The sequence below is a fragment of the Oncorhynchus tshawytscha genome, linkage group LG13 (assembly GCF_018296145.1).
Source record: "Oncorhynchus tshawytscha isolate Ot180627B linkage group LG13, Otsh_v2.0, whole genome shotgun sequence".
NCBI lineage: Eukaryota > Metazoa > Chordata > Actinopteri > Salmoniformes > Salmonidae > Oncorhynchus > Oncorhynchus tshawytscha.
This window is the reverse complement of record NC_056441.1, coordinates 88,567,317-88,581,195: the sequence shown is the minus strand read 5'-3', so window position 1 is coordinate 88,581,195 and position 13,879 is coordinate 88,567,317. Positions and strand designations below refer to the sequence as shown.

Below are 13,879 nucleotides of genomic sequence, written 5' to 3'. Positions count from 1 at the left end.
CACATGGCTAGCAGATGTTATTGGTCACATACACATGGCTAGCAGATGTTATTGGTCACGTGGTTAGCAGATGTTATTGGTCACGTGGTTAGCAGATGTTATTGGTCACATGGTTAGCAGATGTTATTGGTCACATACACATGGCTAACAGATGTTATTGGTCACATACACATGGCTAGCAGATGTTATTGGTCACATACACATGGCTAGCAGATGTTATTGGTCACATACACATGGCTAGCAGATGTTATTGGTCACATACACATGGCTAGCAGATGTTATTGGTCACATACACATGGCTAGCATATGTTATTGGTCACATACACATGGCTAGCAGATGTTATTGGTCACATACACATGGCTAGCAGATGTTATTGGTCACATACACATGGTTAGCAGATGTTATTGGTCACATACACATGGCTAGCAGATGTTATTGGTCACATACACATGGCTAGCAGATGTTATTGGTCACATACACATGGCTAGCAGATGTTATTGGTCACATACACATGGTTAGCAGATGTTATTGGTCACATACACATGGCTAGCAGATGTTATTGGTCACATACACATGGCTAGCAGATGTTATTGGTCACATACACATGGCTAGCAGATGTTATTGGTCACATACACATGGCTAGCAGATGTTATTGGTCACATACACATGGCTAGCAGATGTTATTGGTCACATACACATGGCTAGCAGATGTTATTGGTCACATACACATGGCTAGCAGATGTTATTGGTCACATACACATGGCTAGCAGATGTTATTGGTCACATACACATGGCTAGCAGATGTTATTGGTCACATACACATGGCTAGCAGATGTTATTGGTCACATACACATGGCTAGCAGATGTTATTGGTCACATACACATGGCTAGCAGATGTTATTGGTCACATACACATGGCTAGCAGATGTTATTGGTCACATACACATGGCTAGCAGATGTTATTGGTCACATACACATGGCTAGCAGATGTTATTGGTCACATACACATGGTTAGCAGATGTTATTGGTCACATACACATGGTTAGCAGATGTTATTGGTCACATACACATGGTTAGCAGATGTTATTGGTCACATACACATGGTTAGCAGATGTTATTGGTCACATGGTTAGCAGATGTTATTGGTCACGTACACATGGTTAGCAGATGTTATTGGTCACGTACACATGGTTAGCAGATGTTATTGGTCACGTACACATGGCTAGCAGATGTTATTGGTCACATGGCTAGCAGATGTTATTGGTCACATGGCTAGCAGATGTTATTGGTCACATACACATGGCTAGCAGATGTTATTGGTCACATACACATGGCTAGCAGATGTTATTGGTCACGCACACATGGTTAGCAGATGTTATTGGTCACGCACACATGGTTAGCAGATGTTATTGGTCACGCACACATGGTTAGCAGATGTTATTGGTCACGCACACATGGTTAGCAGATGTTATTGGTCACGCACACATGGTTAGCAGATGTTATTGGTCACGCACACATGGTTAGCAGATGTTATTGGTCACGCACACATGGTTAGCAGATGTTATTGGTCACATGGTTAGCAGATGTCATTGGTCACATACACATGGTTAGCAGATGTTATTGGTCACGCACACATGGTTATCAGATGTTATTGGTCACGCACACATGGTTAGCAGATGTTATTGGTCACGTGGTTAGCAGATGTTATTGGTCACGTGGTTAGCAGATGTTATTGGTCACATACACATGGCTAACAGATGTTATTGGTCACATACACATGGCTAGCAGATGTTATTGGTCACATACACATGGCTAGCAGATGTTATTGGTCACATACACATGGCTAGCAGATGTTATTGGTCACATACACATGGCTAGCAGATGTTATTGGTCACATACACATGGCTAGCATATGTTATTGGTCACATACACATGGCTAGCAGATGTTATTGGTCACATACACATGGCTAGCAGATGTTATTGGTCACATACACATGGTTAGCAGATGTTATTGGTCACATACACATGGCTAGCAGATGTTATTGGTCACATACACATGGCTAGCAGATGTTATTGGTCACATACACATGGCTAGCAGATGTTATTGGTCACATACACATGGTTAGCAGATGTTATTGGTCACATACACATGGCTAGCAGATGTTATTGGTCACATACACATGGCTAGCAGATGTTATTGGTCACATACACATGGCTAGCAGATGTTATTGGTCACATACACATGGCTAGCAGATGTTATTGGTCACATACACATGGCTAGCAGATGTTATTGGTCACATACACATGGCTAGCAGATGTTATTGGTCACATACACATGGCTAGCAGATGTTATTGGTCACATACACATGGCTAGCAGATGTTATTGGTCACATACACATGGCTAGCAGATGTTATTGGTCACATACACATGGCTAGCAGATGTTATTGGTCACATACACATGGCTAGCAGATGTTATTGGTCACATACACATGGCTAGCAGATGTTATTGGTCACATACACATGGCTAGCAGATGTTATTGGTCACATACACATGGCTAGCAGATGTTATTGGTCACATACACATGGTTAGCAGATGTTATTGGTCACATACACATGGCTAGCAGATGTTATTGGTCACATACACATGGCTAGCAGATGTTATTGGTCACATACACATGGCTAGCAGATGTTATTGGTCACATACACATGGCTAGCAGATGTTATTGGTCACATACACATGGTTAGCAGATGTTATTGGTCACATACACATGGTTAGCAGATGTTATTGGTCACATACACATGGCTAGCAGATGTTATTGGTCACATACACATGGCTAGCAGATGTTATTGGTCACATACACATGGTTAGCAGATGTTATTGGTCGCATGGTTAGCAGATGTTATTGGTCACATGGTTAGCAGATGTTATTGGTCACGTACACATGGTTAGCAGATGTTATTGGTCACGTACACATGGTTAGCAGATGTTATTGGTCATGTACACATGGCTAGCAGATGTTATTGGTCACATGGTTAGCAGATGTTATTGGTCACATGGCTAGCAGATGTTATTGGTCACATGGCTAGCAGATGTTATTGGTCACATGACTAGCAGATGTTATTGGTCACATGGCTAGCAGATGTTATTGGTCACATACACATGGCTAGCAGATGTTATTGGTCACATACACATGGTTAGTAGATGTTATTGGTCACATACACATGGTTAGCAGATGTTATTGGTCACATACACATGGCTAGCAGATGTTATTGGTCACATACACATGGCTAGCAGATGTTATTGGTCACATACACATGGTTAGTAGATGTTATTGGTCACATACACATGGTTAGCAGATGTTATTGGTCACATACACATGGCTAGCAGATGTTATTGGTCAGCACACATGGCTAGCAGATGTTATTGGTCACATACACATGGCTAGCAGATGTTATTGGTCACATACACATGGCTAGCAGATGTTATTGGTCACATACATGGTTAGCAGATGTTATTGGTCACATACACATGGCTAGCAGATGTTATTGGTCACATACACATGGCTAGCAGATGTTATTGGTCACATACACATGGCTAGCAGATGTTATTGGTCACATACACATGGCTAGCAGATGTTATTGGTCACATACACATGATGTTATTAGTCAGATGGTCAGATTGGTCACATACACATGGCTAGCAGATGTTATTGGTCACATACACATGGCTAGCAGATGTTATTGGTCACATACACATGGCTAGCAGATGTTATTGGTCACATACACATGGCTAGCAGATGTTATTGGTCACATACACATGGCTAGCAGATGTTATTGGTCACATACACATGGCTAGCAGATGTTATTGGTCACATACACATGGCTAGCAGATGTTATTGGTCACATACACATGGCTAGCAGATGTTATTGGTCACATACACATGGCTAGCAGATGTTATTGGTCACATACACATGGCTAGCAGATGTTATTGGTCACATACACATGGCTAGCAGATGTTATTGGTCACATACACATGGCTAGCAGATGTTATTGGTCACATACACATGGCTAGCAGATGTTATTGGTCACATACACATGGCTAGCAGATGTTATTGGTCACATACACATGGCTAGCAGATGTTATTGGTCACATACACATGGCTAGCAGATGTTATTGGTCACATACACATGGCTAGCAGATGTTATTGGTCACATACACATGGCTAGCAGATGTTATTGGTCACATACACATGGCTAGCAGATGTTATTGGTCACATACACATGGCTAGCAGATGTTATTGGTCACATACACATGGCTAGCAGATGTTATTGGTCACATACACATGGCTAGCAGATGTTATTGGTCACATACACATGGCTAGCAGATGTTATTGGTCACATACACATGGCTAGCAGATGTTATTGGTCATACACATGGCTAGCTTGGTCAGATGTTATTGGTCACATGGTTAGCAGATGTTATTGGCCTACACATGGTTAGCAGATGTTATTGGTCACGTACACATGGTTAGCAGATGTTATTGGTCACATGGTTAGCAGATGTTATTGGTCACATGGCTAGCAGATGTTATTGGTCACATGGCTAGCAGATGTTATTGGTCACATGGCTAGCAGATGTTATTGGTCACTTTAGCAGATGTTATTGGTCACATGTTATTGGTCACATGGCTAGCAGATGTTATTGGTCACATACACATGCACATGGCTAGCAGATGTTATTGGTCACATACACATGGTTAGTAGATGTTATTGGTCACATACACATGGTTAGCAGATGTTATTGGTCACATACACATGGCTAGCAGATGTTATTGGTCACATACACATGGCTAGCAGATGTTATTGGTCACATACACATGGTTAGTAGATGTTATTGGTCACATACACATGGTTAGCAGATGTTATTGGTCACGCACACATGGTTAGCAGATGTTATTGGTCACGCACACATGGTTAGCAGATGTTATTGGTCACATACACATGGCTAGCAGATGTTATTGGTCACATACACATGGTTAGCAGATGTTATTGGTCACATACACATGGTTAGCAGATGTTAATGCGAGTGTAGCGAAATGCTTGTGCTTGACATGACCTATTACAGTCCTATTACAGCGACCATATTATTTTTTGGAAGCCCAATTGATTCTGAGTTTGGGCATATAATGTTTTTGTGAACCAGATCTACAATGCATACTTTCCCTATCTCACTTCCTGATTTAGCCTAAATCACATGCACTGTTCGCACTTTGAAATCCACAAGGTAATCAGGGGGTATGCTAGATCAGGGGTTGTCCTACTCATTCCAAGCAGGGCCTAGTGTCACTCAATTAAGACCTAGACCAGCAGTTCTTTACTAATCAGTGACCTTAATTCATAAATCAAGTACAAAGGAGGAGCAAAAAGAAAGCCCCGCAGACACTCGGCCCTCCGTGGAACGAGTTGGACACGTGTACTAGATGCTGATGTACTGAGAGATCAGCCAATGAAGTTCCAGAGGTAGTTCCCCCCCGCTCCTGCCATAGGCTCCATTCAAGTCCCTTTCTGAGACTCTGTGAAACCAGATGGTTGCAAAGAGAAAGAGCCGTCTGGTGGACACGATTAGTTGTTGACCGGTCTGACCTAATTCTAACCCCAGTCATCAGTCTTATTTCCCAGGTGGTCTGCACAGCGTTTCTATATTCTGAATGCCCTACCTTTCGTCCTATGTTTTTAAATGCCCTTATGACCTTTGGCCTTTTTTTATTTTGATTACCTTCTCATTGTGACTTCTGTTGTGACTTCCTCTTTAACCCCAGTCATCTGTCTTGTCTCCCAGGTAATGGCCTTACATTGTCCATATGTTTTGAAAGCCTGTCCTCTTTGTCCTCACTTCACTGTCTCTAACCATTTTCTTTGGGAATTTAATCTTTACACTTTATACCTATAATACTGGTGCTGACTCCCAAATGGCACCCTATTCCCTATGTAGTGCCTATGGACCCTGGTCAAAGGAAGTGCACTATAAATGGAATAGGGTACCAATTGGGAAGCAGACCCCATGTGTCTTTGTTGCGACTGCTGTAACCTCTGTGTCACCTGTCACCTGTCTGGTGTCCCTGCAGGTTGTGGTCCACACTAAGAAAGGGGAGCGTCTGTACCGCATTTCACCTTGGGCCAAGTACGCCATCCAGTCCGAGAAACAAGTCATCTATGACTGGGTCCACTGGGACCCTCCTCAACCTTATCTAGTAAGTACTGAATTCTTCCTCAACCTTATCTAGTAAGTACTGAATTCCTCCTCAACCTTATCTAGTAAGTACTGAATTCATCATCAACCTTACCTGGTAAGTACTGAATTCCTTACCTAGTAAGTACTGAATTCTTTACCTAGTAAGTACTGAATTCTTTACCTAGTAAGTACTGAATTCCTCATCAACCGTATCTAGTACATACTGAATTTCTTACCTAGTAAGTATTGAAGTCGTCCTCAACCTTATCTAGTAAGTTAAACAGTCTAATATTACACTGGCCTCCATCACTTTACATATAGTAAATGATGAGTTCTGTACAAGATCTATCATCAGTGATGAAGCCAAAAAACACTCCCCATCCCAGACAAACCTGCATCACATCCTAACTGTCATCTTAATCATTCATGATGGTTTTCAATGGGGAAACTCATTCACATGTCTATTCTACTAACCGCAATAGCTGATGTTATTGAGTCTGTGCTCAAAATATAGTGGGGCAAAAAAGTATTTAGTCAGCCACCAATTTTGCAAGTTCTCCCAATTAAAAAGATGAGAGGCCTGTAATTCTTGCTTGTTTGTAGGTGACCAAATACTTATTTTCCACCATAATTTGCAAATAAATTCATTAAAAATCCTACAATGTGTACCTATGATGAAAATTACAGGCCTCATCTTTTTAAGTGGGAGAACTTGCACAATTGGTGGCTGACTAAATCCTTTTTTGCCCCACTGTATGTGTCTCTAATATGGTCATACATTGGGCAGGAGGTTAGGAAGTGCAGCTCAGTTTCCACCACATTTTGTGGGCAGTATGCACATTGCCAGTCTTCTCTTGAGAGCCAGGTCTGCATATGGCGGCCTTTCTCAATAGCAAGGCTATGCTCATTGAGTCTGTACGTTGTCAATGCTTTCCTTAAGTTTGGGTCAGTCACAGTGGTCAGGTATTCTGCCACTGTGTACTCTCTGTTTAGGGCCAAATAGCTTTCCAGTTTGCTCAGTTTGTTTGGTTAATTCTTTTTAATTCTAAGTAATTATCTTTTTATTTTCTCATGATTTGGTTGTATTTAATTGTGTTGCTGTGCTGGTGCTCTGTGGGGTGTGTTTGTGTTTTAGAACAGAGCCCCAGGACCCGCTTGCTTAGGGGACTCTTCTCTAGGTTAATCTCTCTGGAAGTGTTGGCTTTGTTATGGACATTTTGGGAATCGTTTCCTTTTAGGTGGTTGTAGAATTTAGCTTCTCTTTTCTGGATTTTGATAATTAGAGGGTATCGGCCTAATTCTGGTCTACGTGGGATGTCGAATTTTATCTTCCTTTTGGTGACGTGGAAAGCCCTTCTTGCTTTGTCTCGGATCGTTCAAGGCTTTGTCGATGTTAAGGCCGAGGTAGGTATAGTTTTTTGTGTGCTCTAGGGCAACGGTGTCAAGATGGAATTTGTATAAATGGGCCAGGGAACTGGACCTTTTTTTGAACACCATTATTTGTGTCTTACTGACATTTGCTGTCAGGGCCCAAGTCTGGCAGAATCTGTGCAGAAGATCTAGGTGCTGCTGTAGGCCCTCCTTGGTTGGTGACGGAAGCACCAGATCAGCAGCAAACAGGAGACATTTTACTTCAGATTCTAGTAGGGTGAGGTCGGGTGCTGTTGACTGTTCCAGTGCCCTCGCCAATTCATGATATATATGTTGAAGAGGGTGGTGCTCAAGCTTCGTCCCTGTCTCACCCCAAGGCCCTGTGGAAAGAAATGTTGTGTGTTTTGCTTATTTAGCTGCACACTTGTTGTTTATGTACATTGATTTTACGTATGTTTTCCCCCCCAACACAGATTTTCATCAATTTGTATAGCAGACCCTCATGCCCAATTGAGTCAAAGCTTTTTTGAAATCAACAAAGCATGAGAAGACTTTGCCTTTGTTTTGGTTTGTTTGTTTTTTAATTAGGGTGTGCAGGTTGAATACGTGGTCTGTCGCATGGTAATTTGGTATTAAGCCAATTTGACATACTGTATGCTCAGGAAATTGTTTTCACTGAGGAAATGTACGAGTCTGTTCTTAATGATAATACAGAGGATTTTCCCAAGGTTGCTGTTAACTTATATCCCACGGTAGTTATTGGGGTCAAATTATCAGTCCTTGGTTTCCCAATATTGGGGAGGTTGCCAGAGCTGAAGTATTGCCAATTGGAATTGTGGAATTGTTTTATACCTTCAACACCACAGGCCTTTTTGGGTTGGAGGTTTTGTATTTTATCCTGTAGTTCATTCAATATAATTTGAGTATCCTGTGGGATCTGGTAGTCTTTAATAGCTATCTAAGATTTGTAATTAATCATGTGTATGATCAATCCTCACGTTTGCAGACGACAGCAGTGGTAGGCCTTATATTCAACAACGGCGAGACAGCTTACAGGGAGGTGAGGGTCCTGGCGGAGTCGATTGTGTCATTCAGGAGACAGCAGAGCACGTTCCCTATCGATGGGACCACAGTGGAGAAAAGAAAAGCTTCAAGTTTCTCACATCACTGACAACCTGAAATCGTCCACCCACACAGACAGTGTTGTGAAGAAGGCGCAAAGAGTGCCTCGTCAACCTCAGGAGGCTGAAGAAATTTGCCTTGGCACCTAAGACCCTCACAAAACCTTTACAGATGTACCATTGAGAGCATCCTGTTGGGCTGTATCACCGTCTGGTACAGCCACTGCACCGTCCACAACCGCAGGATTCTCCAGAGGGTGGTGCGTTCTGCCCAACGCATCACCAGGGGGACACTGCCCACCCTCCAGGGCAGTATCCAGTGTCACAGGAAGGCCAAAAAGATCATCAAGGACTTCAGTCAAGGCCTGTTCACCCCACTTCCATCCAGAAGGTGAGGACGGTACAGACATGTCAAAGCTGAAAGGCCATCAGACTGTTAAATAGTCACCACTAGCCACCCAGTAACCTATTCTGAACTTTAGTCAATGTCACTAGCCAGCTACCAACCGGTTACTCTACCCTGCACCTGAGAGGCTGCTGCCCTATGTACATAGACATGGAACACAGGTCACTTTAATAAAGTTTCCATACTGTTTTACACACATAAATATACTGTATTCTAGTCAAGGCCATCCTATTCAACTGTGTGTGTGTGTGTGTGTGTGTGTGTGTGTGTGTGTGTGTGTGTGTGTGTACTATCCAGATATAACAGATATACTACATATTCTATCCACATATTGTCCATAATGTCTATACATCCAATGATGTATTTATTTATATACACTACATTACCAAAATTGTATTTATTTTTATTTATTTTATTTCACCTTTTATTTAACCAGGTAGGCCAGTTGAGAACAAGTTCTCATTTACAATTGTGACCTGGCCAAGATAAAGCAAAGCAGTTTGACATGTACAACAACACAGTTACACATGGAATAAACAAACATACAGTCAATAATACAGTTGAAAAATGAGTCTATATACATTGTGAGCAAATGAGGTGAGATAAGGGAGGTAAAGGCAAAAAAGGCCATGGTGGTGAAGTAAATACAATATAGCAAGTAAAATACTGGAATAGACTTGCAGTGGAAGAATGTGCAAAGTAGAGATAGAAATAATGGGGGTGCAAAGGAGCAAAATAAATAAATAAATACAGTAGGGGAAGAGGTAGTTGTTTGGGCTAAATTATAGATGGGTGCAGTAATCTGTGAGCTGCTCTGACAGCTGGTGCTTAAAGCTAGTGAGGGGGATAAGTGTTTCCAGTTTCAGAGATTTTTGTAGTTTGTTCCAGTCATTGGCAGCAGAGAACTGGAAGACGAGGTGGCCAAAGTAAGAATTGGTTTTGGGGGTGACCAGAGAGATATACCTGCTGGAGCGTGTGCTACAGGTGGGTGCCACTATGGTGACCAGCGAGGTAAGATAAGGGGGGGACTTTATCTAGCAGGGTCTTGTAGATGACCTGGAGCCAGTGGGTTTGGCGACAAGTATGAAGCGAGGGCCAGCCAACGAGAGCGTACAGGTCGCAATGGTGGGTAGTATATGGGGCTTTGGTGACAAAACGGATGGCACTGTGATAGACTGCATCCAATTTATTGAGTAGGGTATTGGAGGCTATTTTGTAAATGACATCGCCGAAGTCGAGGATCGGTAGGATAGTCAGTTTTACTAGGGTAAGTTTTGCGGCGTGAGTGAAGGAGGCTTTGTTGCGAAATAGGAAGCCAATTCTAGATTTAACTTTGGATTGGAGATGTTTGATGTGAGTCTGGAAGGAGAGTTTACAGTCTAACCAGACACCTAGGTATTTGTAGTTGTCTACATATTCTAGGACAGAACCGTCCAGAGTAGTGATGTTGGACGGGTGGGCAGGTGCAGGCAGCGATCGGTTGAAGAGCATGCATTTAGTTTTACTTGTATTTAAGAGCAGTTGGAGGCCATGGAAGGAGAGTTATATGGCATTGAAGCTCGTCTGGAGGTTTGTTTACACAGTTTACACAGTGTCCAAAGAAGGGCCAGAAGTATACAGAATGGTGTCATCTGCGTAGAGGTGGATCAGAGACTCACCAGCAGCAAGAGCGACATCATTGATGTATACAGAGAAGAGAGTCGGTCCAAGAATTGAACCCTGTGGCACCCCCATAGAGACTGCCAGAGGCCCAGACAACAGGCCCTCCGATTTGACACACTGAACTCTATTAGAGAAATAGTTGGTGAACCAGGCGAGGCAATCATTTGAGAAACCAAGGCTATCGAGTCTGCCGATGAGGATGTGGTGATTGACAGAGTCGAAAGCCTTGGCCAGATCAATGAATACGGCTGCACAGTATTGTTTCTTATCGATGGCGGTTAAGATATCATTTAGGACCTTGAGCGTGGCTGAGAACAAGCAAAAACTAAGCTGGAAGTACCAGTGACTGTTTTGCTAGCACAGACTGGAATATTTTTTGGGATTCATCTGATGACATTGAGGAGTATACCACATCAGTCGCCTGTTTCATCAATTAGTGCATTGATGACGACATCCCCACAGTGACCATGCATACCCCAACCAGAAGCCATGGATTAATGGATTATAGGCAACGTCTGCACTGAGCTAAAGGCTATAGTTGACACTTTCAACAAGCAGGATTCTAACCCTGACGCTTATAAGAAATCCCGCTTTGCCCTCCGACGAACCATCAAACAGGCAAAGCATCTATACAGGACTAAGATTGACTCCTACTACACCGGCTCCGAAGCTCGTCGGATGTGGCAAGGCTTGCAAACTATTACGGACTACGAAGGGAAGCCTAGGCACGAGGTTCCCAGTGACCCAAGCCTACCAGATGAGCAAAATGACTTATTTCTCACCCCCCTTTTTTCTCCACAATTTCGTGGTATCCAATTGGTAGTAGTTAGTCTTGTCTTATCGCTGCAACTCCCGTACGGACTTGGGAGATGCGAAGGTCAAGAGCCAATGCGTCCTCTGAAAAACAACCCAACCAAGCCCCGCTGCTTCTTGACACGATGCACATCCAACCCGGAAGCCAGCCGCACTAATGTGTCAGAGGAAACACCGTACACCTGGCGACCTGGTCAGCGTGCACTACACCCAGCCCGCCACAGGAGTCGCTAGTGCGCAATGAGACAAGGATATCCCTGCTGGCCAAACCCCCTCTAACCCGGACAACGCTGTACCAAATGTGCGCCGCCCCATGGGCCTCCCGGTTGCAGTCGGCTGCGACAGAGTCTGGGCTCGAACCCAGAATCTCTGGTGGCACAGCTAGCACTATGATGCAGGCAAAATTACTTCTATACGCGCTTCAAGGCAAGCAACACTGAAGCATGAGAGCATCAGCTGTTCCGGACGACTGTGTGATCTCGCTCTCCGTAGCCAATGCGAGTAAGACCTTTTTTAAAATAGGTCAACATTCACAAGGCCACAGACATGTACTCAGTGCATGCGCTGACCAACTGCTAAGTGTCTTCACTGACATTTTCAACCTGTCCCTGACCGAGTCTGTAATAATACATGTTTCAAGCAGACCACCATAGTCCCTGAGCCTTAGAAAACCAAGGTAACCTGCCTAAACTACTGACCTGTAGCACTCACATCTGTAGCCATGAAGTGTTTTGAAAGGCTTGTCATGGCTCACATCAACACCATCATACCAGAAACACTAGACCCACTCCAATTCGCATACCGCCCCAACAGAGCAACAGATGACGCAATCTCTATTGCACTCCACACTACCCTTTCCCACTTGGACAAAAGGAACACCTACGTGATAATTCTGTTTATTGACTACAGCTCAGCGTTCAACACCATAGTGCCCTCGAAGCTCATCACTAAGTTAAGGACCTTGGTACTAAAAACCTACGTCTGCAACTGGAACCTTCCACCCGGGCCACCCCCAGGTGGTAAAGGTAGGCAACAACACATCTGCCACGCTGATCCTCAACACGGGGGCCCCTCAGGGGTGCTTGCTTAGTCCCCTCCTGTTCTCTCTGTTCACCCATAACTGTGTGGCCAAGCACGACTCCAATATCATCATTAAGTTTTCAGACGACACAACAGTGTTAGGCCTGATCACCGACAACGATGAGACAGCCTATAGGGAGGAGGTCAGAGACCTGGCAGTGTGGTGCCAGGACAACAACCTCTCCCTCAATGTGAACAAGACAAAGGAAATGATTGTGGACTACAGGAAATGAAGGGCAGAGCTCGCCCCCATTCTCATCGATGGGGCTGCAGTGGAGCAGGTTGAGAGCTTCAAGTTCCTTGGTGTCCACATCACCAACAAACGAACATGGTCCAAGCACACCAAGACAGTTGTAAAAAAAAAGGCAGGACAATGCTTATTCCCCCTCAGGGACTGAAAATATTTTGTATCGATACTCAAAAAGTTATACAGCTGCACCATCGAGAGCATCCTGACTGGTTGCGTCACGGCCTGGTATGGCAACTGCTCTGCCTCCGACCGCAAGACACCTCAGATGGTACTGCGTCCTGCCCAGTACATCGCTGGGGCCAAGCTTCCTGCCATCCAGGACCTCTATACCAGGCGGTGTCAGAGGAAGGCCCTAAAAATTGCCAAACACTCCAGCCACTGTAGTCATAAACTGTTCTCTCTACTACCGCATGGCAAGCGGTCTCCGGAGCAGTCCAAAAGGCTTCTTAGCAGCTTCTACCCCCAAGCCATAAAACTGCTGAACAGCTAATGAAATGGCTACCCGGACTGTTTGTTTTACGCTGTTTCTACTCGCTGTTTATTATCTACGCATATTCATATTACCCCTACCTACATGTACTGTACCAGTCAAAAGTTTGGACACCTACTCATGCCAGGGTTTTTCTTTATTTTGACTATTTTCTACGTTGTAGAATAATAGTGAGGACATCAAAACTATGAAATAACACATATGGAATCATGTAGTAACCAAAAAAAGTGTTAAACAAATCTAAATATGTTTTATATTTGAGATTCTTCAAAGTAGCCACCCTTTTTCCTTGATGACAACTTTGCACACTTTTGACATTCTCTCAACCAGCTTCATGAGGTAGTCACCTGGAATGGGGGTACCCCCTGAGTCTCTTCCCTGTTTCACACCTGGTAGTTTGATGGATGGGACTATCAGCTGTCTCTAGAGGGCAACCATTGGGTCCCTCTCC

At 43.7% G+C, this 13,879-nt stretch overlaps 1 protein-coding gene across 1 annotated transcript in view; it reads left to right on the top strand.

Annotated features, from left to right (window-relative positions):
• The window catches only part of gbe1b (glucan (1,4-alpha-), branching enzyme 1b), a 376,893-nt gene that overhangs the window by 65,599 nt on the left and 297,415 nt on the right, over positions 1–13,879 (top strand). The window contains exon 4 of the mRNA XM_042296507.1: positions 6,129–6,254. Within this exon, the coding sequence (XP_042152441.1) occupies positions 6,129–6,254 (126 nt within the window). The remainder of the gene's footprint in view (positions 1–6,128; positions 6,255–13,879) is intronic.